Source organism: Anguilla rostrata, chromosome 2 (genome assembly GCF_018555375.3).
Source record: "Anguilla rostrata isolate EN2019 chromosome 2, ASM1855537v3, whole genome shotgun sequence".
Lineage (NCBI taxonomy): Eukaryota > Metazoa > Chordata > Actinopteri > Anguilliformes > Anguillidae > Anguilla > Anguilla rostrata.
Genome location: NC_057934.1, coordinates 8,881,346 through 8,899,177, shown reverse-complemented (window position 1 = coordinate 8,899,177; position 17,832 = coordinate 8,881,346). Strand labels below are relative to the sequence as shown.

Here is a 17,832-nt window from a genome sequence, read left to right as displayed (position 1 = left end):
GGTGTGACCAGCTCATGTGCCAGATGAAGGATCCACCTGAGTCTCACCCAACATGGCAGGTAACTTTAAGACCTAGTGTGTCACTATTCATGATGACCTGCAGATCTGAGCAGTTGTAGCTTGACTTTATTGGGGGGTTACTAATTGGGGGTTGTCTTGTTTTTGGATTTCATGATTAAATTGCTGCAATAGATTGGTGTCTTGAATAATACAACTGCAAAACCACAATGTGTAACTTTCCCAAACAGCTTTGTTTTTGGTTGCAACTGATCATGTCCACCTGTTTCTGGTTGCATCCAATCATGACCACCTTAAAAGTCTAATTGCCATCAGCCTAATCAGGTGATAAAGATCAGGTGTGTTTGAGAGTGGAGCCATTTTTAAATAGGGGAGCATGATAGAGTTTGATGCAGTCTTTTGTGTCATTAAGTTAATGTAAACTAGTCTGAAATGCCACATCTAAGAAGTTTTTTTTTTTTGAATCCCTTGGTGAGGGCAGCTTTGGTCATCACTTCAGCAAAAACATAAGGAAATGATGAATAAAGATCTCATTTCAAAAGGTGGTAGGGGGTGGAGAAATACATTCCCTCAAAATGACAATTCCCTCTGCTCTCCACCCCCATTAACTTTCCCGGTAACTGAACAACTGTCAAAGTCTAACACAGCCTCATTTTTGCAGAGACCATGGAGGTGTCCTGCTTTTGGAGTGGGGGGGGGGGCAGTGGAAAGTCACAGCCCCACTCGGACAACACATTCCTTCCAGACACAGGCGCTTCTCGTGCCGACGAAAAGGTGGCCCGCCAACAGGGCCCCTTATCTCACGTGGGGGCCTGGTGGCGACACTGAAATGGGGGCTGATAGCGGCCCGTCCAGGGGCCCGGACGAAGAGCTGGGAACAGGCCCATGTATGGAAGCGGGCTGGGGAGGCAGAGATAAGCGGGGCCGGCAGCTATGCGAACCATGTTTAGAGACACTTACGGGACAAGGACTGCAAAACGAGTCTTTCTGTTAAATTTAGAGAAGTTGGCGCATGACATTCTTTTTCCCAAGACTGGGTTTCGCAGAACTCCGCGGGGAACCTCAGAGGTGAGTACAACTTTTTATTTTTCGTGTTTATCCCACAAGCTCACATCCAGCACCAGGAAATTGTTTATTTTTTTATTTTTTTTAAAAAGCAGCTGAACATTCTCTGGACAATTTTAAACATGTCAGCGGTTTGGACCACCACACAACATCTCTGCTCCACAACTTGGGCTGGGGTGGTTCTGCTGGTGGTTAAACTTGTGAAAATTGGGAAGCCTTTTTTCCCTGATTTTCTGTAAAGCACTCAGTCCACAAACAGGAAGCTTGTGTGTATTTGGGTTAACCGGTTTAAACCACGCTTTAAAAAATAATATATGTACATCCCCCAAAAAACATTTTCACTGCAAGAGCAAATGTTAGGAGTTACAAAAATTTTCCAAAAATGTTGAGCTCAGTCAAAAAAACAAAAATAAATAAATAAATCAAAATATACAGCAGGTGCATAAAGCCATAATGAGTTGAAAAATATAAATGCAAAGAAACAATGAACAGACAAGTGTCTTTCATACTTCTCCAAAATAATTTTGGATTTCCCCCTAAACAAGGCTTTGTCTATCCTCTGCCTCTAATGTTTTATAAGATTTAAAAACAACTGAATATATGAATATATTTTTTTTTTCCGTCCTTTTGTGTCAGACCTATTACAGTGCAGGCTAAAATATTTATCTGTCTTAATTCTAATTATAAATGGATTAATACGTAATCAACAATCCCAAAAAAAATAAAAATCCTTGATCCCCAGAAAACTATGACTATAATGAAAATGAAAAGCAATCAGATTCTAAAAATAATGGAGAAATGTTATTGACATGAGAATGAATTACATGTCATATAATAAGGAAATTTCATGCTAACATTCTTACATTTTTCATGGGATTTCAGGTGCCCAAGCATCTGCCAGCTTTGCCCCAAGGGCCCAATGTGCCTGTTTGTTTTGATTTTTTTTTTAAAGAATAATACTTGTATTATTGTTGATGTCATCAATTTTCATTCATTCTTTTTGATAAAATAAATTCTGCACAAAACCTGAGTGTAATAAACACGGTTTTTCTAGGTCGATGTGCCCTTTTCTCACTTGGAGCATCTGCCGCTCATAAAATGACTCTGCACAACCCTGGTAAAATCCAGTGGGGATGTGTAAAACAGATGTTGAGAGATGAGAAGTGGAATATTACAGCCTACTACTGTGCGACCTGTTTAGAATGTAGAAAACAAATATGTTACATGTTCTGATTATTACATCATGCTGAATTCCTTTTTTCTTGTTTTAAAGTCACCAAAAAGGTGCGTGTGTGGGAGGAGGGGGAGGGGGTTGGCAATAAGTTGGTTGCAATCAGGAAAACCGGCAGAGCTGATGCATTTTAAAATGCTCCACTCGCGTTCTCTCTTGTTGTTACCCAAGTGATGGACGCGGTTAACAGCGTCCTCAGTCGCTTCCAAGAAAAGTGAAGTGAATTTCCGAGCGCTCCGACATTTCTCTCAGTACGATTCCTAGCTTTATTTTATTTTTAAACTTACTTTAAATATCCATTTTCATTCGGTTGAGCAGTAGACCTAATTGGTCGTGTCAAAGAAATTCGACGCATACTGCGAATAAAGCAAACGCAACGGTTCCACGAACCAATTTGTAGAAAGCGTGTTTCCCCAACCAACAATCACAGCGCTTTGTGCCCGTTGTTTCCTTCATTCGCTCCTCTGTCATTTAAATGGCCGTGAGCTCCTCGGGCCCACGACGTTCCGCGCATAGCGGAATCACACATAATGGGGAATGATGAATAAATATGCGCGAACTTGCTCTCCCCGAACAGTTGTGACACAGAAACATCGAGTGTGGAATTTTATTCAAAAAATCTGCGATATGGAAGGCGCTGGAAATGAGGGTGTTTGGGGCGAGGGGTGGGGGCGGTGTGGAGGCAGATAATGTAGTCGTCTGTAGGCTGTTCTTGCTTTGACAGATAAGGTACTAGGCTGCAAAATCATTAATAAACCCACTGTTCGATGGTTTAATGGCGATAGTGTTTGTATGGTACTGTGATGTATAGTAGCCTACCACGTGATTTTTTTTTTTCTTGTGCTGTAAATTCTTGGCAAATAGGTTTTAAATCCCAATTCCGACTGCATAAATTCCCTGCATAAATAAAGTATAAATAACAATAAAAACGAAGTAAAAATACAGATGTGGATTACATACGTGGGATTCAGAGACCGAACAGTGGGGGTGTGGTTTATCAAGTGTGGGATTTGAAAGTCACTGCATGTTCTCCAAGGTCATTGCCAAGGCTTTTAAATAAATCAGGAGTGCGCTCCCACTGGTGATTACAAGGAAGCGAACCCCTGTCCCGAAATCCAATCACGCCCTCATTATTTCCAGTTTGCCCCAGACCCGCTGTCACACAGAGCAGTCCGATTTCACATTTCTAATTTTCTGTGCCCAGCGTAAACACGCTATCTTTGACGGCTACTGCCTCAAGGCGTTTCGACTCGTATGGTTTTTCTCCAGTGACGATTTAAAAACAGCAGGAAGTCCTTACGGTGGAAAATGTATTGTTTTATAAAATTATTTTCGCCACCGTCTGCAGACGCGCACGACTGACCGTACAAAGACCTGAAAATTACTGCTCGCCCACGAAAATAAAGCTCCGAAAATTCTATGCGCTTTTTTATTATTATCGCGAGTTCTTCCGACACTTGCTTCAGTTTCCTTGACAGGCAAGGCCGAGGTCAGATGATGGAAGCGTTCTGCGCCTGATTTAGACGCGCCCAAAGGTCCTCGTTTTCAACTCGCAATATTTGCAAGCATGTTTGTTTTGGTTTACTGTCTGCTTTAAGGCACAATAAGAATTGGCCAATTGGTAATGTCTGTTTTACTTTAGTTTTTCGAGTTCATCACCCAAGAGACAGCGCAAAACATCTTACATTAATATAACGCTATTCTGGTCTATTCGTTATAGGGCATGCGTTTGTCTTTGTCTTTAAAGTAGTGATTGAAGGTGAAAGCATCTCTTCGATGTATGTAGTTATGAAAGTCGCAGTTAATCTGACTCTATCTCTCTACAGGCGCATTTAGGAACACTCTCGTATCAACACCCATCGAGGACTCTTCAGCAGTTACAAATATAAATGACAAGGCATTCATGATTTTTATATCTTCTAAACGTTTAGCAACGAGGGCCCAACATCTCACCTCTGACGCGGCTTGAATTAGACGTGTAATAAATACCGTGAACTGAAAATGAGTTTACACCGTTAAATAGTGTAAAGATTGTGGATTTAAGTTCCACTGCCAAGATGTTTCTCCTTCAGTTTCTAATCCTCCTATATTTTATCTTTGAGAAGTCTAATTACCTTTTAGAAATGATTTGAAATGCAGCTGTATCTCAGATGTTCCACTGATTACAATTTTTTTCAAAAACATTTCTCAGTATTTCTCAAATCTGGGTTTTGTGGCCTAACATGAACACTTTTAGATTTACCTGAAAACTGTGAATTAGGTTTGGTTTGAACTGTTATTTAAACTTAGGTTTGGAATTTACATAATATAACTAAACTAATTCCTGCCAGAGTTAATTTTTTTTGTATGCATGTGTGTTTTGATGGTTTAAAAAAAAATTGTATTTGTTCTAACAAAAGGAAAGAAGAACACATGCTGCTGTCCATGAAATACACTACATGACCAAACGTATGACAGACACCTGAGCATCACACCCATTTGTGCTTGTTGAACATCTTATTCCAAAACCATGGGCATTAATATAGAGTTGGTCCCCCTTTGCTGCTATAACAGCCTCCCCTCTTCTGGGAGGGCTTTCCGCTAGATTTTGGAACATGGCTGCAGGGATTCGCTTCCATTCAGACACAAGAGCATTAGTGAGGTGGGGCACTGATGTTGGGCAATAAGGCCTGGCTCACAGGCCGCATTCCAATTCATCCCAAAGGTGTTGGATGGGGTTGAGGTCAGGGCTCTGTGCAGATGAGTCAAGTTCTTGCACACCAAATTTGGCGAACTGTTTCTTTATGGACATTGCTTTTTTTTGCACGGGGGCACTGTCGTGCTGAAACAGGAAAGGGCCTTCCCCAAACTTTTGCCACAGTGTTGGAAGCACCCGATTCTCTAGAATGTCATTGCATGCCTTCACTGGAACACATGGGCCTAGCCCAAACCATGGAAAACAGCCCCAGACCATTATTCCTCCTCAACCAAACTTTACAGATGGCACTGCATTTCGGCAGGTAGCGTCTGCCAAACCCAGATTCGTCTGTCAGACTGCCAGATAGTGATGCGTGAGTGATCGCTCTAGAGAATGCATTTCCACTGCTCCAGAGTCCAATGTCCAATTGCTTTACACCACTCCACTGACTCCAGCTAACGCTTAGCATTGCGTATGATGATCTTAGGCTTGTGTGGCTGCTCCGCCACGGAAACCCATTTCATGAAGCTCCCGACAAACAGTTCTTGTGCTGGCGTTGCTTCCAGAGGCAATCTGAAACTTGTAGCGTTGCACCCGCGGACAGATGATTTTTACACGCTGCGTGTAAAAGAAATTTTTTTTAAATAAATGATTGTGCTCATTACATCTAGTAATTAAGAGCAGAAGTTGAAGTGAAATCCAGGAACTGATCCAGACCAGAACCCCGCTCTCCTCGATGATGAACCGCCCCACAGAGGATGGTATGACTGAGCTTGTGTGCAGTTGCCGCAGCGATGGAAGGGGCTCAGCGAGTGCCATGTCCACCAGCTGGGTGCAGGCTCAGGATAATTGATATTAAAAACATCACTGACTCAGGGAGTGATGAGGTCACTGATTTGGCTGCCCGCCTCTCCTGTGTGTATATATATATTATATATATCTAATTTTTGTGATGTGCTCTAGAGCTATCTGAGGCCATTCTCTCAAGAGTTATTGTGCTAATTTAATAAGTGAGTCAAGCTTAGACAGGCAATCTTAGTGGGTTCCAAATGGTTTGACCTGCCATTGGGGTTGTTTGAAACTGTAGTACACTTTTATTTCCGACTAGATTGGGGAAAGACATTAGAACATTTACTCTTACAATGACTTCATTTTTTAGAAAGATTTTAAAGCCCCCTTAAATTTTGATTGTCCTTCCTTAAAGGAATTCCGGTCTCAAATAGAGGGGTCCAAATTACAGAATAATGCACATTTGAAGTAACACTAATTATTAACAGTAATAATTAGAAGTAACAGTAAGATCAACAATTTTAATCAGTGTTAAAACGTCATATCGCTGGTATGTGTTGTTAATTTGTGAAAATATTATCAGAACGGCTTGATAACATGGCTTATCTCTCTGCATGGCTCAAATGTGTATTTGTAGCAGAAGAGACCGTAGTATTAATGCTACTAACATGCCTCAACTCCCAATTATCTACATGTCCTTAACACTTTGTTCATGCGAATCACATGCACGCGCTCATGTTTTCTGACATGCACTGTAAGGCACTCTGGTTAAGAGCGCCTGCTAAACAAACGTCATGAAAAATGAAAATATTGTTACTTCTGTCACAGGGAAAACCATGGCGATGAATTCAACTGAGGCTTCCCCTCGGGCTGTGTCTGTATCTTGACATTTATTAATGGGAGACGACTCCTTCAGTTGCTGTCCTAAGTGCCTGCCACACCAAGACAAACACAGAATATCCCTCACAGAATATGCAATCAAACAAACGTGCAGATCTTACAGAATATGTGAACGATAAAACACACCGTTCCTACAGAATATGCAACCAATCAAAGGCACAGTTCTTACTGAATATGTAACCAAACGCACAGTTCATACAGAACAGGCAACCAATCAAAGGTGCAGTTCTAGCAGAATGTGACCAATCAAAGGTGCAGTTCTTAGAGAATATGTAGCCAAAGAAGCTGGCAGGCAGTTCTTACAGAATATGTAACTAATCAAACATACTTCAGCCTTTGACCATGACTCAGATCTGTCACCCTGCCGGTACCATCCCTGGGATCCTGTAGGTACCCCAATTTGGTCACAACTGTGCACTTGGGGGAGTGGGAGAGGCTGCCATTAATACAAAAGAAAAATACTACATGCACTGGAAACTGGGACATCACAGGGTGAATGGAAAAAAGCTATACACTTAATGAAGGCTTAGTGTAATTTCAACCAACAAATTTTATGCAGAAAAGAAAATTAAAATTTGCTTGACCGATTCCCTCAATATGGAGCCTACCTTCCTTTCCACTTTGCCCCAGATATCCGTGTGAGGTCTACATTCAAATATCTGTGCAGCATCTGCTGAAGACAGTCCATCTTGTCTTTTTGTGTTAAGCCCACCACCCCCCTCCCGCCCTTGATACAGGTCCTGAATGAAAATTGGATGCCTGCTGGGAGATTCATTGAATATTCCCGTTGCATGTTTTCCACGACAGACAAAAGAGCTCGCAAATTCTGTGTGACGGAAGAAAGCCAGCTATACTGTACAGCGTGTGCTGGGCTTGCTAAATTTCTCCGCGTGTTTGTTTTTTTGCAAACTGTATAATTGCCAGCTGCTCACTCTGAATACACTTGTTTACACAACTGGATATGAAAACAAACAAATAAATATGAATATGATTGGCTAAATATTTACATTACATTTATTCAGCAGATGCCTTTATCCTGAGCGACGTACATAAACTTTCAAATATGGCTGTGGTTGAAGCAGGAGGGATGCGATACGCAGGGATTATCAGAGGATACATCACCGTGCACGTAAACTGATCAATGTGACGGACTGATAAATAAGCGTATAATTGAGTTTCTGGTCCCAAAGTTACATGTACCATGATGTACAGTACAATCATTTCAGCTGTTCTGCAGTACATCACCTGGATTTCCTACCTGTAACCTCATTGGTTACAAGCCCAGTTCGCTATCATATTATAGCAGACTGCTGCCCTACTTGACCCTGTTAATTACAAATTACATTAAAGTTAATTAGTTAACTGTATCTTGTTTAATGAAATGTCAAAAATCATAAGAGCAGACCATGGGGCCAGTTCACACACAGCCTTAACAGATACCAGACCATTGGGCCCATTCACAAGCTGAAACAGAGCCTTACCAGACACCAGACCATTGGGCCCATCCACCACACACGGATATGGTGCTTTAACAGAATGAGTCACCCAGTAGCCACGGAATCACTTTCCTGGAATTGAGTTATATGTAAAAGATTTGTGGCAGCAACAAGCTTATTTTAATTCTCACTTGTTTTACTTAGGTTTTTCAGGTAAGGGACAAAATGCTCTTGTCCCTGATCAAATAAGGAAAAGCAGACAGTGCTTTCAAATCCAGACTTAGACTGGAGTTTGTGCATTCCTTCCTTAGCATGCCAAAAATCTGGATCTTAAAGCACACAGTCTATATTTTCCTCTCAACTATTTAATCGAGATGAAATGCAGACGGAAAACAATGTGAAGCCAAAACAATGGACATTCTTTCAATGGAAAAATACATTCATTACAACATTCAAGATTTTCAAGCAGCAAACATGCACGCCTCTGTTTTATGGGTAGGACTGCATTAATAAAATTTAATATTTCACTGTGCAATCGTCATTCATCCAACAAATTTTCTGAAAATGTCCATGAAGTATTTAAACAAAAATTTAAAAATCAAACACTTGTAAAAATGTGTTTTGCACCGAGTAACTGTTGGGCTCATAAATACTTGACCAAACCATTTCCCTCAATTCAGTTTTTTTTCACAAACTATCTCACGCTTTGATCTCATATTAGTACTGCTAAAAATATTAGAAAGGAACTGCAGTGGCTAGTTGCACCTGAGTTCGCATCTGAGCGAGCATCATTTCTCTTTGCAATTCTGCAAATGTCCAGTAGGTGGACATAACCTCTAACGCCATGCACTGTATCATGATGTGGCATTTATGGTCCCCATATGCGCTGAAGTTCTTATTACAGTCTGTTTCTTTGGAAGAGTAATGTGGTCACAGTGAGGAACCGCTGCTGGCGAAGTGTATGTATTACCTGCAGCGGGACATGTGGTCAGAGGTGTGGGGGGTACCGGAGAGGGATGAGAGGAGCTGACATTTGACCTTTTTCCAGAGCTCAAATATGTAATACAGCTTTATTGATCGTTCACGGGTCACAAGGACTGAGAGTCAAGCCATTCTCTCTTACCAAAAAGTCCAAATGAACTCTTGATTTAGCATCCAACCCTCCTTCCTTTCTCTTTAGTTTTTTTTTTTCTGGGAACAAAACAACTTGGCATTAGGTTTGAGTGAATCCAGGCCATACCAAACCACTTCCTGTCTTCAGCCAATAATTACATCACACCTCTGTTCATCACACTTTGGCCAGCGGGTTGTCCCAAATCTTTATGAAATTATCTTCCCCCAATCAGTCAGGAAGGCAGATTTGCTGGCAAATGTACAAAACTGCACCCTTTCAAACTAGACCTCAATGTTTCACCGAAATAAAAAATAAAATAAATTCCCTTTTGTCTTTTTCCTCAGGTCCCGAGACTGCACCTTGACTGTGGCACATAATTATAATTATAGCTTTGCCTGTCTCCAGCTATAGGGTTTTTTCTTAACATGTGAAACACACTTTTGCGGGTCAGTGTAAAAAGCCAGTGTTTATTTAACTCTTAGCAGTGCAAGCAGGATGAAATGAATGTACTCCATCAGAATAAAATGTACTTTATCAGAGTTGATTTAACACTGAACCCATTTTGTACACTACCCATTTTAGCAAAAAGTATTTTACTTTGTATAATGAGGCATGATTAATTGTGAACCAGTTTATTTATTTATTTTTAATTTTTTTTTAAAGGCCTGTGGAGATCGGTATCATCTGAGAGTTGATTTCCCAAGAAGACATATAAGCATGTATCATTACTTTCAAATGAAGGCTTAAAAAAATTATTAAGAGATTTGTTAATTTGTTGAATACAACCGAATAAGGACAGCTGGTGCATTTAGTGCCGTCGATGGAGAGGGGGGCTGTGAATTCACTTGGCAGCGGTCCCCGTCTCCTAGCACAACAGTTATTCCTCCGATTAATCGGATGCTGGCAGTGAAGTGACATGTCTGCGCTGCCTGTGAAATGTCTACCCAAAACGCGAAAAGAGTTTGCGCACGGTTTTGGACGACAGTTTGCTACTTGTCGCTCTGTTACAGTACGTTGGAGAAGGGCAATGTGTAAAATATATATACCACGATCTTAGCCTACATATACATACCACTTTAGTGCAATATTTGCAAACTAGGGTTTGGTTAATGCGAGTTCAGTGATCTGCAAATGATTGTTAAAATAGTGGTACGTAAACGCGTGAATCTGAGTAAAACAAATGACATCACAACGGCCCTACCTTAAAAAAATGTATCCTGCGCGGGATCATTCTCTGACTGTATGATGATGTGGCACAAATTGTCTAATTCATCGCATCATAAAGAACCGAGATAGATTTGCATATTCTGACGTAGAATGTGTCAGTATTTGCATGATGCGTGCTATTGGCTCAAAAAACGTACCTGTGTCGATAGGTTATAAAAGGTGGTGGATGGGGCGAACACCAGCCATAGGCTCCCTCATACAGGTAGACTATCCCAGTCCGTGTGATAACAGATGCAGTTTAAAAGCCGATTGCGTAATTGGTAGGCTACTGTTCCAACGACTTGATGTTTACAATGGATCCATGCAGCCCATGTAACTTTCTAGAACACTGTTTTCAACAGAATATGCAAATGTGGTGGTATTGACTCTTTTAAAAATCCTTGTTATAAAAAATCGCTAGATTGCGTTCTCTGAACAAATCAAGAATGCCGTTCTGAAAAGACAACGCCTCACAACGAGATCAGTTACTGTACGATGTAGGCTTATGTGGGAGGAACTGGATGCTGATAAGGGGGTTGGCGAGAAACCACGATACATTGCAAGTCTTTTCTCTCTGCGTCTCTCTCTCTCTCTCTCTCTCGTTCTCTCACTCTCTTTATTTCTCCCTCTCTCTCTCCTCGCACTGCGCGAGCCCCGCAAATCCGTCGGAAATCGGAAAATATTCCAACAGTAGACAGGGAAGGTAGAAGGAGCTGGTTTTGAAACTCCGTCTTGTACTCCGCACGGCGCGTTCAAATCTGTGCTGGGCTCCAAGTGGCTTGTGGCTGCGCTGCACATCAGCAGTTCGTTGAGGAATAACGATGAAAAAGCGAGGAGGGATGGCTTTTTGACTGGACAACTGAAGATTCTGTAATGACACCGTTTATCTGATTTTTTTTTTTTCTTGTTTCAAACTGGCGGCGTGAAAGCGCGTGTGTGTCAATGGAAACCCCGGGGTCTTTCGCCTTTTCGACTTTGCAAGGGATAGCTTTCCGATATCCTCGTGTTTAACAGACCTAATCGCCTGGTGACATAACTGCTTCTACTCGCTTACTTCTGCTACACTAACGATAATTTCAACGACGACAGCACCGAGTGCGGACCATCAAGAAATTCGTATAAACGGTAGGATCCAGATACATTTTAAGTCACGCACCTTTTTATGTTTAAAAAAATCTGATTAGTTTTATTTTGTCATTTCCAAATGTCATACAATTAAGATGGTGAAGGCTCGGTTAGAAGGCAACTTGCTTATTCTACAAGAAATTAATGGACACGTGCAGATTTACATGTTGGCGACTGATGAATCTTGCACTTTTTATTTATTTCTATGAATTCTTGTCCTTATTTGAATACTTACAGATGGCCATGTTGGCTGCCGTAACAGCGAATCTGACATGTATGCATTGAGATTAGGATAATGCCGTAGTTACTCTAGCATAAATACGGGATTGTACTACGAATCCAGCGTTTTAGTAGGTTAACCGAAAGGGCTGAATTACAATTGTCTATCCAGAATTTAGACTCCGCGCGGTCTTGGAAATACGTAAATGGAAGACACCGAACTATATAGATAATCAGCGAGCATATTAATGCCCGCAGCATTAAACAGGCATCCCCAATTAGGCTAACTCAAGAGAATGGTATCTCTCCCAGGTTGTGTCTTAATAGAGAATTTTCTGAATGACTTGCACGAAGATTAAACGTCTTGTCTTTAAGTTTAAGGCTCTGTTTCTTTGTCTGATACGGCACGGCATTGTAATTTATTTTCATTAATTAAAAAAAAAAGGTTAGATCTAATTATACTGATAACCACATTCAGTTGCCTATGTATTGTAATATGCCGCCTATATCGCAAAAGTCGTGGAAACAGTTGGACATTGATCAGGGTGACGTCAAGGAAACGCTCAACAGGACAGAATACTGTTGGTCTGGAGCTAAATCTCTATATGTGTATTATTGCATTTATTCGATCTTTCTGTGTTGGTTCGTTCAAATTAATTATGCCATAGTTGTAGCATCATTCATATCGTCAAGTTTCGCATATAATAACCTTATTCCACAAATCGAATTAGAATACAGAACCACGGGTTTATTTTACAATAGAATACAGAACTGCAGTGAATATTACAATGGAATGGAGAACTGCAGAAAGATGCGCTTCGCGCACGGCTTCAGTCACTATGAGAAAAGATGAACTGACAGGCAGACGCAGAATGGTCATTTTTAGGGGTCCAAGCAGCGAAGCTGGTGGAACCCTATTGTATCTGTTAGGATTATTATTAGGGGTCCAAGCAGTGAAGCTGGTGGAACCCTATTGTATCTGTTAGGATTATCATTATTATAATTATTATTTCTTTATTTCTTTATTTATTTATTTTTTTCTCCGCTAAAAGTGTCTGAGGCTCAGCTACAATAATTCCTAGAGCAACCAAATTTGGTAGGTGGGTTCCTATGGCCCCCCACTACTCAGGCACTACAAATCGCTTATGTCGGCCAGATGGTGGCGCTATAACAAAGGGTCATGCGTAAAAGGCCATAACTCCCACACCATAAGTCAGATCAACACACAACCTCATCGATTTAGTCGCATATTTAACGTTGCCTATCGGTTTTATGAATCAACTGTTATAACCTGTTAGTCAGAGCCGTATGCCAGTGACCTCATGTCAGCAGTCAACCAATCATCTTCTTTACGGCGTATGCGGGCACTGGTTACTAACTACGCGTTTTTAATTTCTTGAGGAGGTATGCGTCTTCAACGCGGCCGTGGTCTGCAACCGCACATGCCGCACATTGCACACAACCCTTACACAGACCAATTTTTACGTGTACTATGCAGAAGTATAAACAGCCTTTAGTGTTACGACATAGTAAAGGCCTTTACCCCTAGCGGCTAGGAGACACCCATGGCGATGCAGTAGATATGTTTGGTGAAGGTATATGATCATGTGGACAAAACCATTTAACCCTCCTATTATGTTTGGGGTCAATTTGACCCCATTCAATGTTTACTGTCTCTAAAAATATGGTTACCATATGTTTTTCAGCTAGATATTTCATGACTTCTCCTAACTTTATGGGGAAAACATTTAAAAATATTTTCAATGTCCTGTACACATGTTGTACGCATCGGTGTTGTTGGGGTCATTTTGACCCAAAAATATATTGTTATATAAAACCATCATTTTGATCTTGTTTTTGTTGTGTTGGCTGAGGGCACTTTCACATTAATTTGTGTGTGTGTGTGTGTGTGTGAGAGAGAGAGATAGAGAGAGAGAGGAGAAAACATAGTTCCCACGAGATCTCTGATACCACATTCTGACCCTCCTTTTGTTTCTCAACCATCAATAAACCGTCCTGTCATCTCTCAACCACCAATAAACCTTCCTGTCGCCTCTCAACCACCAATAAACCCTCCTGTCATCTCTCAACCCCCAAGAAACCCCCCTGTCATCTCTCAACCACCAAGAACTGACATGTTCACTTCCAAAAATGGAGAACTACTATGGTCCGGATCCCCAGTTGAAAGACAGGGTAGACTTAGTGCTGCTAATGTCATTAAAATGGTTCCAGGCCCCACCAGATATGCTAGCAGTCATGTACAAGACATAAAGTCTGCATTTGAACTCTTCATAGCACCATCAATGCAAAAGGATATTCTTGAGATGACAAACTTAGAGGGGAGGCCTGTGTATGGTGACAATTGGAAAGAGCTGGATGTGACCCACTAGCAATCCTATATTGGGTTGCTTATTTTGGCAGGAGTGTACAAGTCAAAAGTCAAAAACATCTGACTGCATGACTCGGTGCGATAAAGCATATGTACATATGCACCTTGCATATGCATGTAATACATTAAATGAATACTATTTTATAGCGTCCAACCTCTCAGAAGTGTCTGCAGCAACAGAAGTACCATGGTGTTATATATGTAATATAAGTGCCTTGATGATGACAGCAGATGCTGTTCTATCTGAACAAAACAAATCGAGTCATTTTTCAAAAAACGTGATTTTTAAATAATCGCCTCCCCTTCTTCCTTCTCACAGACTTGGGAAGAGGCGGAACTAGCATCTCGTTAGCACCATGGGACGGGCGCGGATTTCCCCATTCTTGTCCGTGGGTCTTCGGCTGGGCATCGTGCTGGCGGTGTTCCTCTGCGGAGCGGAGAGCGCGGCGGCGGAGAGCGTGGAGCAGAGCCCGGCGCCGGAACCGGCCGCCAAGTCCTCCAACCACTCCTGCGAGGGGAGCTACGAATGCAAGGTGGGCGTGATCCTGCCGGTGTGGAAGCCCCAGGACCCTTCCTTCGGGGACAAGGTGGCGCGGGCCACCGTCTACTTCGTGGCGCTGTTTTACATGTTCCTGGGCGTCTCCATCGTCGCCGACCGCTTCATGGCCTCCATCGAGGTCATCACCTCGCAGGAGAAGGAGATCACCATCAAGAAGCCCAACGGCGAGACCACCACCACCACGGTGCGGATATGGAACGAGACCGTGTCCAACCTGACCCTGATGGCCCTGGGCTCGTCCGCCCCCGAGATCCTGCTCTCCGTGGTGGAGGTTTGCGGCCACCAGTTCCACGCCGGCGACCTGGGACCCAACACCATCGTCGGGAGCGCCGCGTTCAACATGTTCGTCATCATCGGGCTCTGCGTCTACGTGGTGCCCGACGGGGAGCACCGGAAGGTCAAGCACCTACGGGTCTTCTTCGTGACCGCCACCTGGAGCATATTCGCCTACACCTGGCTCTACCTGATCCTGGCCGTCATCACCCCGGGGGTCGTCCAGGTGTGGGAGGGGCTGCTCACTTTGTTTTTCTTTCCCCTCTGCGTGGTGTTCGCCTGGGTCGCCGACCGCAGGCTTCTGTTCTACAAGTACGTCTACAAGCGCTACAGGACCGGCAAGCAGCGGGGGATGATCATCGAGATGGAGGGCGACAGGCCACTCCCGCCCAAGGTGGACATCGAGATGGACGGCAAGATGCTCAACTCCCACGCTGTGGACTTCCTGGATGGAACCCTGGAGCTGGAGGACAAAGACCTGGACGAGGACGAGGCCAGACGAGAAATGGCGAAGATCCTGAAGGAGCTGAAGCAGAAGCATCCGGACAAGGAGGTGGAGCAGCTGATCGAGCTGGCTAACTACCAGGTGCTGAGCCAGCAGCAGAAGAGCCGCGCCTTCTACCGCTGCCAGGCCACCAGGCTGATGACGGGGGCGGGGAACATCCTGAAGAAGCACGCGGCCGACCAGGCCAGGAAGGCCGTCAGCATGCACGAGGTGCGGACCGAGGTGGCCGAGAACGACCCCGTGTCCAAGGTCTTCTTCGAACCCGGCTCGTACCAGTGCCTGGAGAACTGCGGCACGGTGGCGGTGAACGTGGTGCGCCGCGGCGGCGACCTGACCAACACGGTCTCCGTGGAGTTCCGCACCGAGGACGGCACGGCCAACGCCGGGTCCGACTACGAGTTCACCGAGGGCATGGTGATCTTCAAGCCCGGCGAGACGCAGAAGGAGATCCGGGTGGGCATCATCGACGACGACATCTTCGAGGAGGACGAGAACTTCCTCATCCACCTGAGCAACGTCAAGGTGATATCGCACGGCGCGGGGGAGGAGAACTCGGAGGCCAATCACGTGGAGAGCCTGGCCTGCCTGGGCCTGCCCTCGACCGCCACGGTCACCATCTTCGACGACGACCACGCCGGCATTTTTACGTTCGAGGAGACGGTGACGCACGTGAGCGAGAGCATCGGCATTATGGAGGTGAAGGTCCTCCGCACCTCGGGGGCGCGCGGGGTGGTGGTCGTCCCGTACAAGACCGTCGAAGGCACAGCGAAAGGGGGAGGGGAGGACTTCGAAGACACCCACGGAGTGCTGGAATTCCAGAACGACGAAATTTTGTAAGTTTCCGGCTTGCCTTTACTACAGTGTTCTCATTTTTTAAAAAAAATTTCTGGTCATTTCTGTGTGGTTCTTTCCCTGATTGCACATTGACAGGGATCACTGTGGGCAAGACCACATTTCAGTGTTTCTTCAGTAGAGCCTAAGAAGAATTTTTTAAAAATTAATCTGGTTTCTGATTGTAAGGTCAGACATTTGCAGTCACAATGTACGGATAATGCCTGCAGTGGCGCACAAGTATGATCTCCCCCACATCAGCTGTTCAATGTGCAGTCAGTCCTCACCCTCCCATTTCAAGATTGCATTTGTCTGATCTGTTTGAATTCTTGTTTTCTTTCGTGACATTTTCATTTTACAGCGGAAACCGAGCGCTTGTATGCCGTGAGGACGAATCATTTTTCAACTTCTTTCCCTGTCCTTCCTCTCTGCCTCCTGATTCATTCTTTCTTCCTTCAAGGCTTCACTGTTAGATAGTTGAGGTGTCAGTCGTCACTTATCAGTGGAGAAAAATGTCCAGCTTCATCTCAAACCCTGACCCCCTGGCCATGCCTTGTCTTGCCTAATTAGACGGAACGTTGCGGAACAGCTGTGAAAATCAATTTGGACCAAAATGGCTTTGCCGGTCGCGCTGAAAGGTGCTTCTTTTGGCGATTAAAGTTTGCAACAGTAACGTCAAAGGCAGTTCCCAGTGAGCTGTGTTCACACTATTATTATTACCTCACTTCCTTCAGGTTGTTATATATGCTACCGTGTTCAATCCTAAGGTTACACCTGCGCCCTACAGTTGAGAAATATATCCCCGATGTGCTTTTGGGGAATTGCTCGCAAGCAGTATATAGCTAATTGTTAGGGTGTGAAAATTTGGCAAGGGCTGTATACTGTTTTTATTTTTCCCCCAGTATACAGCCATTGCCAAATTTTCACAACCTAATTTATAGTTATGAAGCAATTTCCCTGAGTTGCATTTTATAAAAAAACAAACAAAACAGAAGTGCATCTTCATTTTAAAATTTGAATAAGACTGTTATTTTCTGTAAAAATCTATTTTAATGAAAGCTCTATTGTTGAAGTTGAATTTCAGATATGTAACTAGGCCTCACTTAAACAGGTAAACTAGACCGGCTGCTCTGTGGTTTGTGGTGGGAGGGCCTATAACATGCTCTTGTTGCTTCTCTGTAAGCAGAAGTTGTGATTTATTCAATACAATATTTATAACCACTTGATTGCTGATGCAACAATGTCAAAGGACCCATTTCCAAACCGACAGTCCTATTGCTAGCTCGCTAGCGGTGTGGCTATAAGTGCGGGCGCTAGGCTAGCAGCTGTGTAGGAGCTCAATCTAAACGCGTGCTCCTGCAGATCGTGCTCAAAGAAGGCCAGAGATCCACAGAACCGGGCACACACAACACCCACACTAAAGTCAGAGCCAAAGACACACCCACAGAGCTGTATTTTGGTTTAAATTAAATGGTTATTTCGCACACCACATTAT

The 17,832-nt window shown here is 43.4% G+C and overlaps 1 protein-coding gene across 9 annotated transcripts in view; it reads left to right on the top strand.

Moving 5' to 3' along the window:
- Positions 1 to 423: 423 nt before the first annotated feature.
- Positions 424 to 17,832, top strand: part of LOC135245094 (sodium/calcium exchanger 1-like) — a 144,479-nt gene continuing 127,070 nt past the window's right edge. For 8 of the 9 annotated variants that reach the window (XM_064317984.1, XM_064317966.1, XM_064317955.1 and 5 more), the window contains exons 1-2: positions 10,653 to 11,561; positions 14,489 to 16,339. In XM_064317984.1, the coding sequence (XP_064174054.1) occupies positions 14,526 to 16,339 (1,814 nt within the window). In that variant the 5' untranslated portion in view covers positions 10,653 to 11,561; positions 14,489 to 14,525. Of the gene's footprint in view, positions 1,087 to 10,652; positions 11,562 to 14,488; positions 16,340 to 17,832 lie in introns of those variants that run through there. The other variant, XM_064317928.1, reaches the window with a different exon arrangement.